General features: G+C 46.5%; 1 protein-coding gene across 1 annotated transcript; it reads left to right on the forward strand.

Moving 5' to 3' along the window:
* The first annotated feature begins 11114 nt into the window (after positions 1-11114).
* Positions 11115-17686, forward strand: LOC308467739 (endoplasmic reticulum chaperone BiP-like). The gene is made up of 8 exons (XM_080989435.1): positions 11115-11277; positions 13061-13292; positions 13830-13967; positions 14529-14641; positions 14731-15121; positions 15939-16176; positions 16367-16534; positions 16812-17686. Exons 1-8 carry the CDS (start codon positions 11159-11161, stop codon positions 17375-17377), a joined length of 1965 nt encoding a protein of 654 aa, XP_080845561.1. The 5' UTR covers positions 11115-11158; the 3' UTR covers positions 17378-17686.
* Positions 17687-17956: the final 270 nt, after the last annotated feature.

Consider the following 17956-nt stretch of genomic DNA (forward strand, 5'->3'; position numbering starts at 1 on the left):
CTTCTCGCAAGCATTTGCAATCCAAATTAATGGCTTACTGGCTGTCTAACAGAGGTGAAACCAAAGGAAAAAGGAACAGGAGAAGAGGATAAGAAGCAAACTGAGAGAATTGCAGAAACATGAAGGGGCTGGTCACTTTCACCCTAGGGCTTCCAATGGAAGGTGAAATCTGTTGAAGAGCTCATTTCTGAGTTCTTCTTGACTTCTAACCCTCTTCTCTTATGGAGGCCACAAGGAGGGCTCTTTGCCATCTAGCCCCACAAGTCAAGTGGCGGGCACATCCCAAAAGCTTTGGCCTCCACTTTGTACTCCACCTGGCAGCTAAGCATCTGGTAAGGTCACTTTGCTTTGTTTGCAGCTTTGCACAGGGTTATCCCATTTCATCTTCCCAACAATCCAGTAGAGGTTAGTTATGTATGCCTAGCTGGGGCAGCAGGTGTCCCCAATGCTGCCTGCCTGCCCAGGGTCCTGGTCCTTGCAGGACTCTCTGCAATCCTCTTGAGTGGGGGGAGCAAGCAACCCCCCAGCAGCAGTTTGGTTCCATTCCTCCATTATAAAAAGCCTCCTTTTTATTATTTATTCACCAACAGTGGTGATAATTTCTGGGGCAACAAGAGGGTCTAACGTTACTGATACTCAGTACCCTTCTAACAGAACATCCTTTCTGTCTTTCCTGCATGAAACAATGAATCCACACTGGAAAATGGCGGCCTATCGACTGGAGCATGGGAGGAGGCCTCTGGAAACAAGAAGACCCACACAAGAATGTCATCTGCCAGGAAAGGAGGCTCAGCAAAGACACCGTCTGCAACCTCGATCCACACCCTTATGGTGACATTGGGTATTAGAGACTTTTTGCTGATTATTTAAAGAGTTACTACAGTGAGGTGAAAATGCAAGCAGGACTTGGAAGTATGAGCAACAGCTTCCTCAACTGTGTTCTACAGAAGAACTTATATAGTTTAGGGAAGTTTTTAATGTCTGACATTTTAATGTATTTTTAATCTTTTGTTGGAAGCCGCCCAGAGTGGCTGGGGAAACCCAGCCAGATGGGCGAGGTACAAATAATAATAAATTATTATTATTGTTGTTGTTGTTGTCAGGGGACTGCCATCGAAAGGTGGGAGGGGGGCAGAAGAGTACAGGGAGCCTCCAACATTGCTGAGAAGTAGCACTTCATCAGGCAGTGGAGAGAGTCACGCCTCCAGCGAAGCAGAGGGGGAAAGGAGGGGCGAGGCGAGGCGAAGGCTCACAGACGTTACTGTGAGCCCAAGCACCTCGCTCAGCCAGGCTGGTCGGGAAACGGACATGCCGCTTCCATCGCCCAGTTTTTGCAAGAGGGTCAAACGTAAGGAGGGGAGGCGGAGATTTCGGGTGGCCAAGTATTTATGTTGGGGGGGAAACCTGAAGGGGCCACTCCCGGAACCTGCAAGTGACTGAGACAGACATGAACTTTGGATCTCTGAACTGTACATAGTTTGCACTTAATAAAACCTGTAAAAGACAGGTCGGAGTCCTGGCTGTTTACTCGCGAGCAATCACCTGCAAACCTGACAATTGTTGTTGTTGTTGTTGTAGTGTTTGGGCAAGACTGAAAAATGTCCTAGAAAGAAAGTCCTCATGATCCCCCATTGAAGCAGGGCTAGTCAAGAAATTAAATGTGAACAAGAACTGGGGCACATACAAGGAACTCCTTGATCTTAGAGAGGGTACTATCAGGCTTTAAAAAGAGAGGTTAAAATGGATATATTGAATAGTATTGGTGAAATATGCCGCATTCAGGGATAAATAACACTTTATCAATTTATGTATGAATGTATGAGAGTATATTATATTGCATTTTTAAATATCGTTTTATTTCTTTTTTATATGCATCATTGTTCTTTCCCCCCTCACTCCCACCGTTTTCCTTGGTATCACTTAATTTTTTTGTGGTGTGTAACACCAGGTCTATAGGCAACAAAACTGCCACCCTGCAAGATTTCTTTACCTCGCAGGGGGTCGACCTGGCTTGTGTGATGGAGACCTGGGTGCGCGAAGGGGAAACAGTTACCTTACGAGAGATGGTGCCCCCGGGTTTCTCCATCCTCCACTAGTCGCAGACCATGGGCCGGGGGGGAGGGGTGGCATTATTAATCCGGGAAGATTGTTTTTTCAGGGCTCTGCCATTGCCATTGATCCCCGGCATTGGATGTGTTGACCTAGTGTGGGGCTCCGAGGAGAGCTTGGCTGTCTAGCTGGTGTACAGGTCACCTAGCGCACCAGCAGCCGCCCTGTCAGGCCTACTGGAGGCAGTGGCCAGCTGGGCCTTGGAGTTCCCTAACCTATTGGTATTGAGGGACTTCAACATCCATGCTGATGCCACTCCCTCCTCACTGGCTCTGGACCTGGTGTCTTCCACGGCGACATTAGAGTTCTCCCAGTTTGTTTCGGGCCCCACACATCAAGCAGGCCACACACTAGATTTGATCTTTGGCGCAGGCATAGATGTGATCATGTCTCCTTCGATGAAGGTGCCATGATCTGATCACTACGCTCTGAAAGCCAGGATTGACTTTCCACCCCCACCCTGCTTAGGTGGCGAGCCAATTTGGGCTCGCCCGCAGAGGCTGATGGACCCTGATAGATTCCGTCAAGCCTTGCGGGACCTTGCTCCCCCTGACGATTCATTGACTGAGCTTGTTGAGGGCTGGAATACTCGGCTCTTGGTGACCATCAATAATAATAATAATAATAATAATAATAATAATAATAATAATAATAATAATAAATTTTTATTTATATCCCGCCCTCCCCAGCCAAAGCCGGGCTCAGAGCGGCTAACATCAAATGTATAATACATTAACAGAAAATCAGAAAATCAATTAAAATACATCCTCAAATCAGATCAGGATCAGAATAAAATCCAATCGGATGGCAACCTGCAGATTAGGGTTGGGGACCTTAAATGCTCACCAGGCCCAACTGTTTGTGCTGAACTTATATGGGCCTGTGAGAAAAATTGGGAGGCCACTTTCATGCAAGTTCTTATGAAAGGGGAGAGGGAGTCAGACTGAACCCCGACCAAAGGCCTGGCAGAACAGCTCCGTCTTGCAGGCCCTGCGAAAAGATGCCAAGTCCCGCAGGGCCCTTGTCTCTTGTGACAGAGCGTTCCACCAGATTGGAGCCACAGCCGAAAAAGCCCTGGCTCTAGTTGAGGCCAGCCTAACCTCTCTGTGGCCTGGGACCTTCAAGATGTTTTTATTTGAAGACCGTAAGTTCCTCTGTGGGACATACCAGGAGAGGCGCTCCCGTAGGTACGAGGGTCCTAGGCCGTATAGGGCTTTAAAGGTTAAAACCAGCACCTTAAACCTGATTCTGTACCCCACCGGGAGCCAGTGCAGCTGGTATAGCACTGGGTGAATGTGATCTTGCAGCGAGGACCCTGTAAGGAGTCTCGCCGCGGCATTCTGCACCCGCTGGAGTTTCTGGGTCAGTCTCAAGGGCAGCCCCAAGTAGAGCGAGTTACAATAATCCAGTCTGGAGGTGACCGTCGCGTGGATCACAGTGGCTAGGTCAGGGCAAGAGAGGTAAGGAGCCAACTGCTTAGCTTGGCGGAGATGAAAAAATACCGCCATTGTTGTAGCTGCAATCTGCACCTCCATGGAAAGGGAGGTGTTGAAGATTACACTCTTAACGGACGGTGCTGGCACCTCCAGTTCCTTTATTTACTGTGGCGGAGGTGAGTCTGGGCCCCGCCCCCTGGGCCTGGTGGAGTGGGCCTGCAGGAGGGAGCAGCCTTCCCCAGAACTCACAGTGGCGGCAGCAGCAGCGGTCGCATCTAAGCGCCCTCTGCGACCCCGCAGAAACCGGGCTCCCTGGTTTACCGAGGAGCTCCAGAAAATGAAGCGGGACCTCAGATGGCTAGAGCGAGTATGGCAGGGTGCCTGCGACGGAGCTTCAATAACATCTTATACATTTTTTATGAAAACCTATGAGATGGCAGTGAAGGCTGCTAAGAAGTCTTACTTCTCGGCCTCCATTGCATCTGCTAGCTCTCGCCCGGCACAGCTTTTTAGTATAATTAGGTCTTTAATGTCCCTTGAGGGACAGCCAAATTTAAATAACAATTTGACACACAGCTGTGAGTCATTTGTGAGCTTTTTTACAGAGAAGGTCCTGTTGCTCCGCCATGACCTCCCTGCCAATTTGGATACAATAACGGAACTGGAGGCCCCTCGACTGTCCTCGGGTCCAGTATTGGACCACTTTGACTGGATATCCCCAGCCGATGTGGACAGACTCCTCCGAGCTGGAAAGCCCACCACTTGTCCTCTTGACCTGTACCCGTTCTGGCTGATTAGAGCGTGTCCAGACGAGGTGCGGGGCCCCCTAGGGGATATCATCAATTTGTCCCTTGGCACCGGGACATTCCCAGGGGAACTTCCTGAAGGAGGCAGTGGTGCACCTGCTCTTAAAGAAAACATCATTAGATCCTTTAGATCTATCCAATTACCGCCCGGTTTCGAATCTTGGGTGATTGAGAGAGCGGTTGCTGAACAGCTTGGTGGGTTTCTGGATGAAACATCGGCTCTGGATCCATTCCAATCCGGCTTCCGCTCTGGTCATGGGACTGAGATGGCTCTGGTCGCTCTAACAGATGATCTCCGCAGGCAGCTGGATCGAGGCGGGTCGGGGCTGCTGATTCTTTTAGACCTGTCAGCAGCCTTCAACATGGTCGACCACGAACTCCTGGACCACCGCCTCACCAACATGGAGATCCAGGGCACAGTCCTTCAATGGCTGCGCTCGTTTCTCTCTGGTCGGGGACAGAGGGTGGCGCTTGGGGGGAACTGTCATTGCGCCACTCCTTGGTGTGTGGAGTGCTGCAGGGTGCGATACTCTCCCCAATGCTTTTCAACATCTTTATGCGCCCCCTCGCCCAGCTTGTCTGGAGTTTTGGTTTGGGCTGTCATCAGTATGCTGATGACACCCAACTCTATCTGTTGATGGATGGCCATCCTGACTCGGCCTCAGACACACTGATCAGATGTTTGGAAGCTGTGTCTGGATGGTTACATGGGAGCCGGTTGAAGTTAAATCCTTCAAAGATAGAGGTCCTTTGGCTGGGTTGGGATGATATGGGATTGGGGGGGGGCAACTCCTATCTCTTGCGGGGGCACAATTTGTCCCAGCACCGTCCGTTAAGAGTTTGGGTGTAATCTTTGACACCTCCCTTTCCATGGAGGTGCAGATTGCAGCTATAACAAAGGCGGCATTTTTCCATCTCCGCCAAGCTAAGCAGTTGGCTCCTTACCTCTCTTGCCCTTACCTAGCCACTGTGATCCATGCGACGGTCACCTTCAGACTTGATTATTGTAACTTATTGTGGGGCTGCCCTTGAGACTGACCCAGAAACTCCAGCGGGTGCAGAATGCTGCGGCGAGACTCCTTACATTCACCTGGTGCTATACCGGCTGCAGTGGCTCCTGGTGGAGCACAGGATCAGGTTCAAGGTACTGGTTTTAACCTTTAAAGTCCTATACGGCCTAGGACCCTCATACCTATGGGACCGCCTCTCCTGGTATGTCCTACAAAGGACCTTACGGTCTTCAAATAAAAACATCTCAGAGATCCCAGGCCACAGGGAGGTTAGGCTGGCCTCAACCAGAGCCAGGGCTTTTTCGACCGTGGCCCCGATCTAGTGGAACGCTATGTCACAAGTGACCAGGGCCCTGCGGGACTTGACATCTTTCCACAGGGCCTGCAAGACAGAGCTGTTCCACCAGGCCTTTGGCCAAAGCACAGTCTGACCCCCTCCTTCGGTAATCCTCACAGAACTCTAGCCCGATGGTTGCCTTTAATTTGATTTTGAATTGATTTTAGAATGAATTGATTTTAGAATGCATTTCAATGAATTGATTGTGATTTTATGTAAACTGTGTTACTTTTATTGTTGTTAGCTGCTCTGAGCCCGGCTTCAGCTGGGGAGGGCGGGATATAAATAAATTATTATTATTATTATTATTATTTATAATTGGAATTCTTTCATCAATTTTTTTATTGAAAAAGGGTAAATATGGAAACCATGGAAGGGGAGGACAGGAAGAAAATGCATAAAGTACCGTAACTTACATTTTATGTTAACATTTTAAAAGTTTTTTTGTAAAAAAATCAATAAATAAGATTTTTTTAAAAAATAAATAAAAGAAAAAGAGATGCTTGGTTGAGAACTCTTCCTTGAGACTACTCCCCAGCACATTGTCTCTGACATAGTCCTGGGGTCCCCACCTTCTTCTTCTTTGGCGATCACTCGTAGCCAAGTAAGATTCTTCCATGAATACGGTCTTAACAGTGAGTCCTTAAGTGACTATGGAGGCCAATTCTGGACCCACATGTCCTTCCACAGTGGGGACATAGTTTTCCGGGCGGGAGTTTATCACGGTGAGGATTTGCCAAATGTTCCTTCCTCTTAGCACGTTTCTCCCTTTCGTGCTGAGTTTGAGCATCTTCAAAGACTATGACACCTTTGGTAAAGGCTGTTCCCCAACTGGAGCGCTCGCAGGCCAGTGTTTCCCAGTTGTTGGTGTTTATACGACTTTTTTTAGATTTGCCTTGAGAGAGTCTTTAAACCTCTTTTGTTGAGCACCAGTATTATGCTTTCTATTTTTAAATTCAGAATAGAGTAGTTGCTTTGGAAGACAATAATCAGGCATCCACACAACATGACCATTCCAACGAAGTTGATGTTGAAGAATCATTGCTTCGGCACTGGTGATCTTTGCTTCTTCCAGTACACTGGAATTAATTCGCCTGTCTTCCCAAGTGAGATGTAATTTTTTTCAGACACACTGTTGATGGAATCTTTCAAGGAGTTGGAGATGGCATTTATAAGTGGTCCATGTTTCACAAGCATACAGTAAGGTTGGTAGTACAACAGCTTTATACACCAGCATTTTTGTTTCCCTGCAAATGTCCTGGTCCTCAAACTCTCTGCACTTCAATCAGGAGCAGTTGGAAGCTCTCCAAGTTGGTGGCCATCACTGCCTCCTGTGGCAGTGAGCTCCACAGGTTTAACTATGTGCTGCATGAGTAAGAGTTCTGGTATTATGAGAGAAATGTTTTGTTATTTATTTTTTTATTTTATTTTATTTATATTCCACCCTATCCCCAGAGGTTTCAGGGCAGCTCACAGAACAAAACTAGAACACAAAATCACAAAATATATAATTATCCATCTGCAAGGATCTTCTGGTGAGCAATTGTAACAAGTATGGCTATGGATCTTTGCCAATGGTTCCATAAGAAACGCCCCTTCTGTTGTTTTTTTAAAGCAGGCAAATTGACTCTGCCACTGAATAGAAGATTAATATGTAAGGCAAAACATCCCATGAACCAGCACAAAAGAGGCATTTTAGAAAGCTTGGAGGTGGTGGTGGGAGAGGGGAAGGAGACACGAGACTTTTGCAACTGCTGATCTATAAAAAGCAGCTCAGCCAGCAAAAGGAGCTGGAAATCAAGTTGATGAGTGCCTGAGATCCTGATGAGGTTGCTAAAACCCAGCTCTGGAGCTTGCATTTCTGCAACTGAACAGCTGAAGGCAGATGCATAAAGCATCAGATTATAAAACACACCCTGTTTATCTGAAATGTGGACATTTAAAGAGCACCTTTGACTGAAGAAAATATCCTTTATAAAAATACAAGGCCAGTGGAAGTGATGATATTCCAGCTGAACTATTTAAAAGTTTAAAAGATGATGCTGTTAAGGTGCTACACTCAATATGCCAGCAAATTTGGAAAACTCAGCAGTGGCCAGAGGATTGGAGAAGATCAGTCTACATCCCAATCCCAAAGAAGGGCAGTTCCAAAGAATGCTCCAACTACCGCACAATTGCACTCATTTCACACGCTAGCAAGGTTATGCTTAAAATTCTACAAGGCAGGTTTAAGCAGTATGTGGACCGAGAACTCCCAGAAGTGCAAGCTGGATTTCGAAGGGGCAGAGGAACCAGAGACCAAGTTGCAAACATGTGCTGGATTATGGAGAAAGCTAGAGAGTTCCAGAAAGACATATACTTCTGCTTCATTGACTATGCAAAAGCCTTTGACTGTGTCGACCACAGCAAACTATGGCAAGTTCTTAAAGAAATGGGAGTGCCCGATCACCTCATCTGTCTCCTGAGAAATCTCTATGTGGGACAAGAAGCTACAGTTAGAACTGGATATGGAACAACTGACTGGTTCAAAATTGGGAAAGGAGTACGGCAAGGCTGTATATTGTCTCCCTGCTTATTTAACTTATATGCAGAATTCATCATGCGAAAGGCTGGGCTGGATGAATCCCAAGCCGGAATTAAGATCGCCGGAAGAAATATCAACAGCCTCAGATATGCAGATGACACAACCTTGATGACAGAAAGTGAGGAGGAATTAAAGAAACTTTTAATGAGGGTGAAAGAGGAGAGCGCAAAATATGGTCTGAAGCTCAACATCAAAAAAACGAAGATCATGGCCACTGGGCCCATCACCTCCTGGCAAATAGAAGGGGAAGAAATGGAGGCAGTGAGAGATTTTACTTTCTTGGGCTCGATGATCACTGCAGATGGTGACAGCAGTCACGAAATTAAAAGACGCCTGCTCCTTGGGAGAAAGGCAATGGCAAACCTAGACAGCATCTTAAAAAGCAGAGACATCACCTTGCCAACAAAGGTCCGTATAGTTAAAGCCATGGTTTTCCCAGTAGTGATGTATGGAAGTGAGAGCTGGACCATAAAGAAGGCTGCTCGCCGAAGAATTGATGCTTTTGAATTATGGTGCTGGAGGAGACTCTTGAGAGTCCCATGGACTGCAAGAAGATCAAACCGATCCATTCTTAAGGAAATCAGCCCTGAGTGCTCACTGGAAGGACAGATCCTGAAGCTGAGGCTCCAATACTTTGGCCACCTCATGAGAAGAGAAGACTCCCTGGAAAAGACCCTGATGTTGGGAAAGATGGAGGGCACAAGAAGAAGGGGATGACAGAGGACGAGATGGTTGGACAGTGTTTTCGAAGCTACAAACATGAGTCTGACCAAACTGCGGGAGGCAGTGGAAGACAGAAGAGCCTGGCGTGCTCTGGTCCATGGGGTCACGAAGAGTCGGACACGACTAAACGACTAAACAACAAAACAAAAGCACCTCTCTTTGCGCATGCGTCCCTAGTCCCTTTCTGTCACGTCACTTCTGCCAGCCGGTGGTGACTGTGTTTCTGGGTCCGACTGAGTGGTTGACGCGTCCGTTCTGTCAGAAACCGGCCGGTGAGTTAAGAGAAAGGGTTTTATGTTCCGCATTTTCTTGGAGTTTAAAGGGTGCATGAAATGTCTGTGTATTGCGGTCGTTGGGGGTGGGTTTTTGTTTTGTTTTCTGGAGGGTGCAAAGCAGCCTTCAGTACTGCCTACGGAGACATTGTGGCAGCCATAGTCACAGCAACCTATTCCTTCTTCTGCCACCGCCTATAACAGGCAGCTAGGCCTCGTAACCATAGAAACTTTCAGAAAGTGCCAACACTCCCTGCCTAGAGATTTTTCAACACGACGCCCAATTCCAGCTAATGAGCTCGTTCCGCTTAGCTCATGCAGCAGCCCTTGATTGGACCGCGACACCGGTAGGACGGCCCAATGAGGCTCGAGGACGGCCGAGAGGAAAGAGAAGGGGAGGGGAAGGAAAGCGACACAACCAAGGCCGACGGAGCGGTGCGCGACGGGGCCTAACGTCAGGGACGTAGCGGACCTATCGGCTCCGGCCAGCTTAGTGGCAAGCGACCAATCGGGAGGCTCCAGCGAGAGAAAATGGGCCAATAGTGGGACTGCACGCAAGGCCACGGTAAGGTATATAAGAGCCGAGGGGGACATATGGGCCAAACCGGTGAGCTTTGAGTGAGAAAATCACAATTCGGATTGTTGCGTTTGTCGGATAGTGCGTGAGGTGACCGCGAGGTCCTGTTACCTAATACAGGTAAGGCTTGGGGCGGCCTAGTGCTTGAGCGGAGGAAGAGGCGGGGGCCGGGGCCTAACGAGAAGGGGAGGGCGGCTTCTCCAAATCTATCGGGCCTTGCGGGGTCCCCCTTGCCCTCATAATGCCACTTCGTTCTCATTTACTCAGGTTCCCATTGAGAAAAATCCTATTGCGGCTCTCGGTCCAAAGCGCGCGCCATTTTTATTCGCATTTCCTGCCAAATCCATATTCTCCCTTGGTGGTGGTGGTTGGGTGGCGATTGCAGTGATTACAGTATTTGGTATGCATGCATGAATAAAAGGGGTTTGTATCGCAGAATAGGAACAGATGTTTGTGTGGGGTATTCTTTTTCGTTCCCCCTTGCTCCTTACCTGGGAGAGGGGATTTTTTGCAAAAAGCAGAACTTGCTAGATGTTTCTATATGGTGTTGGTTTTGTATATTGATAACCTTTACCGGTTTGGGGTAAATGGTAATAGCTGGGTTTCTGGTGATGGGGACAGCGACTACTCCCTTCTCCCACTTCACCTTATGAGAATGGTGAAGGCAAAACAGCTGTGGTTGCAGTGAACAACGTTAATTATTTGATTTGAGGCTACTCGTTTTACAGTGACTCCATATATCAAAAAAATGGGAGGGGGGAGCAGCCTATCTCTGGCACTGGATTACATACTTACTCTTTGCCTTTAATGTTGGGGTTGTCTGAACTAAAGTTAAAAGGTTGGTAGCCTTTTTTTTGATGTTAGGTTTTGCAGCTTTTACATACTGCCTTTCCACATTATTTTTCTCGATGGATGCCTGTAGAATTTAGCAGTGTGTGTGGGTTCACATTCATGTTTAAGTATCATGAGAGCTACATATTTTCTTAACCCCTTTGCTGCCTTTTCCTTGAACAGAAATTTTCCTGGACCTCCTTTGTATAGGATTTGGGGTGGGGTGTTTTCTTTGAGCTGCCTGCATGTTTGCAGGCTGTGGGTCTTGGTAGCCTCTAGTCCTGATTGGCCCTCCCAGCCTTTGCTAAGGATGTGTGGGACCAGTAATGCTTACTCTGTAAATCTGCCCCCATTTCCGTTAAACGGGCATCATGGTATTGTCTTTTTGCTCATAGTATTGCCACTGATGGTTGATTTTACTTATTACAGGGTTTTTTCTCTCTCTGATTGTGAATATTTGGTACAAGGGCAGAATGAAGTATGCCCTTGTCTGCCTGTTGCTCATTGGCAGTGTATTTGCTGCTGATGACGACGACAAAAAGGAGGATGTGGGGACTGTGGTTGGCATTGATCTGGGAACCACATATTCCTGGTAAGTAAAAGAAGGGTGCCTATTTGATTGACTGGCTTCTGGGTGTCTTGAATAGCTTATGGCCACTGCACCAAAATATGGCCAAGATTCTGCACTAGTGTATGCAAACGAATTGTACTGTATTACTATTTTAATGCACTTGGTACAAGTCAAGGGAGTAATAATACAATATCTATTCAACTCAAACTATTTTGTTTTAGTGTAGTCTTACAACTAAAAGCTTGAGTACTGGCCAGAAACATTAGTATTAGGCTGCCCAGAGGATACAACTAGCTTGCTTGCTGCACCTCATCATAGGGATCAGATTTTTTGCTTGATGTGCTTGATTTTCTCCTGTTTGCTGTTGGTTTTATGTGAATTCTGTTTTTGTTGGTGGTGGTCATTTTTCCTTGGTTGTGTTAATGCATATTAATGTACTGTATTTTAGGTGTATTATATTTTGTGAACCACCCAGAATAATAATAATATAATAATGAGTGGCTTCCAACAGAATATTAAAATACAATAATCTATTAAACATTAAAAGCTTCCCTAAACAGGGCTGCCTTCAGATGTCTTCTAAAAGTCTGGTAATTGTTTTTCTCTTTGACATCTGGTGGGCGAGCGTTTCACAGGGCGGGTGCCACTACCGAGAAGGCCCTATGCCTGGTTCCCTGTAACTTGGCTTCTTGCAGCGAGGCAATCGCCCGAAGGCCCTTGGCGCTAGACTTCAGCGTCCGGGCAGAACGATGGGGGTGGAGACACTCCTTCAGGTATATTGGGCTGAGGCCATTTAGATGTTTAAAGTTCAGCACCAACACTTTGAATTGTGCTCGGAAATGTAATGGGAGCCAATGTAGGTCTTTCAAGGTCGGTGTTATGTGGTCTTGGCTGCTCCCAGTCACCAGTCTAGCTGCCAAATTCTGGATTAGTTGTAGTTTCCGGGTCACCTTCAAAAGTAGCCCCACGTAGAGCACATTGCAGTAGTCCAAGCGAGAGATAACTAGAGCATGTACCACTCTGGCGAGACAGTCTGCGGGCAGGTGGGGTCTCAGCCTGTGTACCAGATGGAGCTGGTAGACAGTTGCCCTGGACACAGAATTGACCTGCACCTCCATGGACAGCTGTGAGTCTACCTCTTCCCGAATCTGAGCGACTTTATCTGCAAAAAACTTTGCAAAATCATTGCAGGAAATCATGTGGCCCGTACTGGTCCCTGATGTAGCAGGTGGTTCTGCTAAATTGCGAACTGCCTTAAAGAGCCTCCTGCTGCTGTTTTCTGCAGATGCAATAGAGGTGGTGAAGAAAGTCTTCTTCGCCATTGCTACCACCACTTGGTAGACTCGACATTGAGCTCTAACCCATGTCCGGTCAGCTTCAGAATGAGTTATACGCCACCGGCGCTCTAGCCGTCTCAGCAATTGTTTCATTGCCCTCAGATCCGTGGAAAACCACGGGGTTGTCCAGGCTCCATGCAGTCGGAGAGTGCGCTTCGGAGCCAGACAGTTGATAGCCCTGGTTAACGCCACATTCCAGCGGGCCACCAGGGAAACTGATGAAAGGCCATCAGCATGGGATAAAGCATCCCCTACCACTCTCTGGAAACCATTTTGATCTATTAAGTGGTGGGGGCAGACCATCCAAATCGGTCCTACCTCCCTGCAGAGGGGAAGGGTCGCGGAGAAGTCTAGTTTCACCAGGAAGTGATCTGACCATGGCATTTCTTTAGTTTTGCTTTTACTATTTAAAGAAGCCTTTAAATAATACATATATTTTAAAAAGTAACTTCCATTCTCTTTTACAGTGTTGGTGTTTTCAAGAATGGGCGTGTGGAGATAATTGCTAATGACCAGGGTAACAGAATCACACCCTCCTATGTGGCCTTCACACCAGAGGGGGAACGTCTTATAGGTGATGCAGCAAAGAACCAGCTGACTTCAAACCCTGAGAATACTGTATTTGATGCCAAGCGCCTCATTGGTAGAACATGGAATGATCCTTCTGTGCAGCAGGATATAAAATACCTACCTTTCAAGGTACTCATTTTGTGCCTTTTATGTTATGGTACAGTAGTACCTCAGGTTACAGACTCTGCTAACCCAGAAATAGTGCTTCAGGTTAAGAACTTTGCTTCAGGATGAGAACAGAAATCGTGCTCTGGCGGCAGCAGGAGGCCCCATTAGCTAAAGTGGTGCTTCAGGTTAAGTACAGACCTCAGGAATGAATTAAGTACTTAACCTGAGGTACCACTGTATATATAAAGTACATTGAACACCTTTTGGTGTGAAATTTGAACCCAGCCTGTCCCCAGCCCTAGCACTTTCCTAGAGACACTAGGTTACTAAGCTATGTATGAAGTGTTTTTCCAGTCCACACAACTTATGGCTCTGCTTTCACTCTGCTCAAGATACCAGCATCAAAGCATGGGTTATTCTGCATCTGGCAACCTGATGGGCAGGTTGTTTGGTCCTGCCGCATCCTCAATGGAACCTCTTTAAGTCCACCACAAGATTAATATTGTAGATGTGGTGCTTTTGGTTTTTAACCATGTCCACTTGTACCTGTCTTTACAGGTCATTGAAAAGAAGTCCAAGCCCCATATTCAGGTTGATATTGGAGGTGGCCAAATGAAGACCTTTGCCCCAGAAGAAATTTCAGCAATGGTTCTGACTAAAATGAAGGAGACTGCTGAGGCCTACTTGGGAAAGAAGGTAAGATGTTGTTTCAGCTGAAGCACACAAGCAAAAAGAATAGGCACTGAGGGGAGCCTTTGTGAATCTACCATGTATGGAGACTGGCCAGTGGTTGGTCTAATCCTTTACTGCTTACTCTGGTTAGCAGCAGGTCTCAGATGCCTTTCTGATCTAGAGATAATTCTAAACTGGATTGAACATGTACTATTCTGCATGCAGTTTAAGTGAGCTTTAATGCCTCCTAACAGGCCTGGCTGCTTGTACATGAGGAGTCCATGCCTTCTGGGTTCCCTGGGACATAAAATGGATGGGGGTGGTAGAACTGTTCTCCAAGCTGAGGCAGCCAATCTGTAGCCTTCTGGATCTGTTTGAATTCCAATTTCCAATATCCCTGACAGTTGACAATGCTGGATGGGGCTGATGAGAGCCCAGCAGCATCTAGAGGGCAACAGGCAATCCACTCTACGTAGTCTTGAAAGGTGCATTCTAGACAATCGGGCTCCCTCCCCCTCCCCCCAAAAAACTGTATTAGATGTTAATTTGGAAACAGCAATCCAAATTATTCTCATTCTTCTCCAGGTCACCCATGCTGTTGTCACTGTGCCAGCTTACTTCAACGATGCCCAGCGTCAGGCTACAAAGGATGCTGGTACTATTGCAGGGCTGAATGTCATGAGAATAATCAATGAGCCGTAAGTAGGGTTTTAATAGTCTTCTGCCAGTATTTGGGATTTATGTGGGCTTTTCTCACATTTACCAAACTAACGAGTTGCTCTTACAGGACTGCTGCTGCTATTGCTTATGGCCTAGACAAGAGGGAGGGCGAGAAGAACATCCTTGTCTTTGACTTGGGTGGTGGAACCTTTGATGTCTCCCTCCTCACAATTGATAATGGTGTCTTTGAAGTTGTGGCAACCAATGGAGACACTCACCTGGGTGGGGAAGACTTTGACCAGCGTGTAATGGAACATTTCATCAAGCTCCACAAGAAGAAAACTGGAAAGGATGTTCGGAAGGACAACAGAGCTGTTCAGAAGCTTCGTCGAGAAGTTGAAAAAGCCAAAAGAGCGCTTTCTTCTCAACACCAATCTAGAATTGAGATTGAATCTTTCTTTGAAGGAGAAGACTTCTCTGAAACCTTGACAAGAGCAAAATTTGAAGAACTGAACATGGTAGGTATCTTGAATTTTTAAATGGGTAATTGCAGTGATTGCTGTACACAAAACATAAAAGTGGGAGAGAAGTAATAATAATAATAATAATAATTAATTAATAATAATAAGTTTATTATTTGTACCCCGCCCATCTGGCTGGGTTTCCCCAGCCACTCTGGGCGGCTTCCAACAAAGATTAAAAATACATTCAAATGTCGCACATTAAAAACTTCCCTGAACAGGGAAGTTTAGATGTCTTTTAAATGTTAGGTAGTTGTTTATCTCTTTGACATCTGATGGGAGGGTGTCCCACAGGGTGGGCGCCACTACCGAGAAGACCCTCTGCCTGGTTCCCTGTAGCTTGGCTTCTCACAATGAGGGAACCACCAGAAGGCCCTCGGCGCTGGACCTCAGCGTCCGGGCAGAATGATGGGGGTGGAGACGCTCCTTCAGGTATACTGGGCCAATTATAGTAACATGTAGTACATGCGTGTCATGGGGAAAATAAAGTGGTGCCCTCCTGTGTGAAATGTTATCCCACTCCCAAGACACTATGCTGGTCAAACTGCACCAACAGCAGAGAATAAATTGGTTCCCTAATGGCTTGAGTCAAAATTGCTTGTCCTCTAAAAGATAGCAGTGACTGATCTTTGTGGATTCTTCTGTTAAAGACAAATGAGATGTTACGAGTAGGCCCATCTGATCTCAAATAGCATCACACATGGGCATCTTGGGGGCAGGATGTATCTGATAATTTGGTGACTGTATCATCTTGTGGCCTTGTTCTGTGATTGCCTTTCCACATCAATTAAGGGATTTTAAATTCTGCTCGTAGGATCTCTTCCGTTCCACCATGAAACCTGTCCAGAAAGTCCTAGAGGATGCAGACCTAAAGAAGTCTGACATTGATGAAATTGTGCTTGTTGGTGGCTCTACTCGCATCCCCAAGATACAGCAGCTTGTGAAAGAATTTTTCAATGGCAAGGAACCCTCCCGTGGAATCAACCCTGATGAAGCTGTAGCTTATGGTGCTGCTGTGCAGGCTGGCGTACTCTCTGGGGATCAAGATACTGGTAAGTCTGAGTGACTTAAATGCTGCATTAGGTGTTGGGCAGAGTAGCCTGTACAAGTGAAAAGCTTCCAGTCAGCCTCATAACTGTTTGGAATGGAAGATCTTTGTCTTTGCTGGCTGTCAAGTTTGTCTCTACAGCTAGATAAATTATGGTGATGCTTCATCACTTAAAACCTCCTTTTCATTCTTAGGGGATCTGGTGCTGCTTGATGTGTGTCCTCTGACCTTGGGCATTGAGACTGTTGGTGGAGTAATGACCAAACTTATCCCAAGGAACACTGTTGTCCCCACCAAGAAATCACAGATCTTCTCCACAGCTTCAGATAACCAGCCAACTGTGACAATTAAGGTTTATGAAGGTAAGTGGCCGACCAACATCATTTGGCTTGGAAACTTTTAGAGTATTTTGTCTTCTGGGCATTAAAGAGTAAAAGGTGAATCCAGCACGGCTTAATTTGGCAATGCATGTTTCCACATTTGTGAGGTTCCTTAACATGCTTTGAGTATCACTAGCTGTTGATTATTAATAGAAACACAAGTGAGATGCCTTTTTAAAAATAACCTTGTACTTGCATGATTACCAGAGTATAATCTGAGTGATTTCATGTGAAATGAAATCCCCCCCCCCCCCCGTAGGAGAACGTCCTCTTACAAAAGACAATCATCTCTTGGGAACTTTTGATCTGACTGGAATCCCTCCTGCTCCCCGTGGCGTCCCTCAGATTGAAGTTACCTTTGAAATAGATGTGAATGGAATCCTTCGTGTTACGGCTGAGGACAAGGGCACAGGCAACAAAAATAAGATCACTATCACCAATGACCAGAATCGTCTTACTCCAGAAGAAATTGAGAGGATGGTCAATGATGCAGAGAAGTTTGCTGAGGAAGACCAAAAGCTGAAAGAGCGGATCGATGCTAGGAATGAGCTGGAAAGTTATGCCTACTCACTGAAAAACCAGATTGGAGATAAGGAGAAGCTCAGTGGCAAGTTGTCATCTGAAGACAAAGAAACAATAGAGAAGGCTGTAGAGGAAAAGATTGAGTGGCTAGAGAGTCACCAAGATAGTGATATCGAGGAATTCAAAGCCCAAAAGAAGGAACTGGAAGAGGTGGTGCAACCAATTGTGGGCAGGTTGTATGGTAGTGCAGGCCCACCCCCTACTGAGGAAGAAGCAGCAGGAGGAGATAAGGATGAATTGTAGACCTCAGTTTCCTAGATGTTGGTGCTGTAAATATTGGACTTTGAACTTTTGTTTAAACTATTTGAACTCTAGATTTGGAATGTGACCAGAATCTTCACATTGAGTGGAGTTGGAAATGCTAGCCCAAAAGTGGCTGTATACTGCTTTTCATTAGCAGTTGATAAATGTCCAGCAGGGGGGTGGGCAACCTGACAAGGGGAACGGGTGAAGTATTGAAACCATTCTATTTAACAAGTTGGGTTGTGTGTGTTATGTGGAGAACTTTTCTACCCTCCAAGTGACAACAATAAATTTGTTACTTACACTGGATCTGGGTCTATTTGATCTTTGTAACACAAATGCTTATAGGAACTAAGAACACACCAGGACCAGAGCTATGGTTTTGTCTGCATGTTTCTTGGTCTAACCCCCTCAGAAACCACCTTCCTCAGAGCAGAATACAGTTGTACAACGAATTATTCCCATGCATGTCTGCTAGGGAGATGCGGGAGGAGCTGTGGGTTAAACCACAGAGCCTAGGACTTGCCGATCAGAAGGTCGGCGGTTCAAATCCCCGCGACGGGGTTTGAGCTCCCGTTG

This window comes from Podarcis pityusensis (genome assembly GCF_964106645.2).
Source record: "Podarcis pityusensis genome assembly, chromosome: W".
NCBI lineage: Eukaryota > Metazoa > Chordata > Lepidosauria > Squamata > Lacertidae > Podarcis > Podarcis pityusensis.

Excerpts from the sequence above, each read along its gene's own strand:
- LOC308467739 (XM_080989435.1), top strand. The coding sequence starts at position 11,159 with ATGAAGTATGCCCTTGTCTGCCTGTTGCTCATTGGCAGTGTATTTGCT. Across the intron at positions 15,122-15,938 it reads AATTTGAAGAACTGAACATG|GATCTCTTCCGTTCCACCAT; the intron begins GTAGGTATCTTG and ends TTCTGCTCGTAG. Across the intron at positions 16,177-16,366 it reads CTCTGGGGATCAAGATACTG|GGGATCTGGTGCTGCTTGAT; the intron begins GTAAGTCTGAGT and ends TTTCATTCTTAG.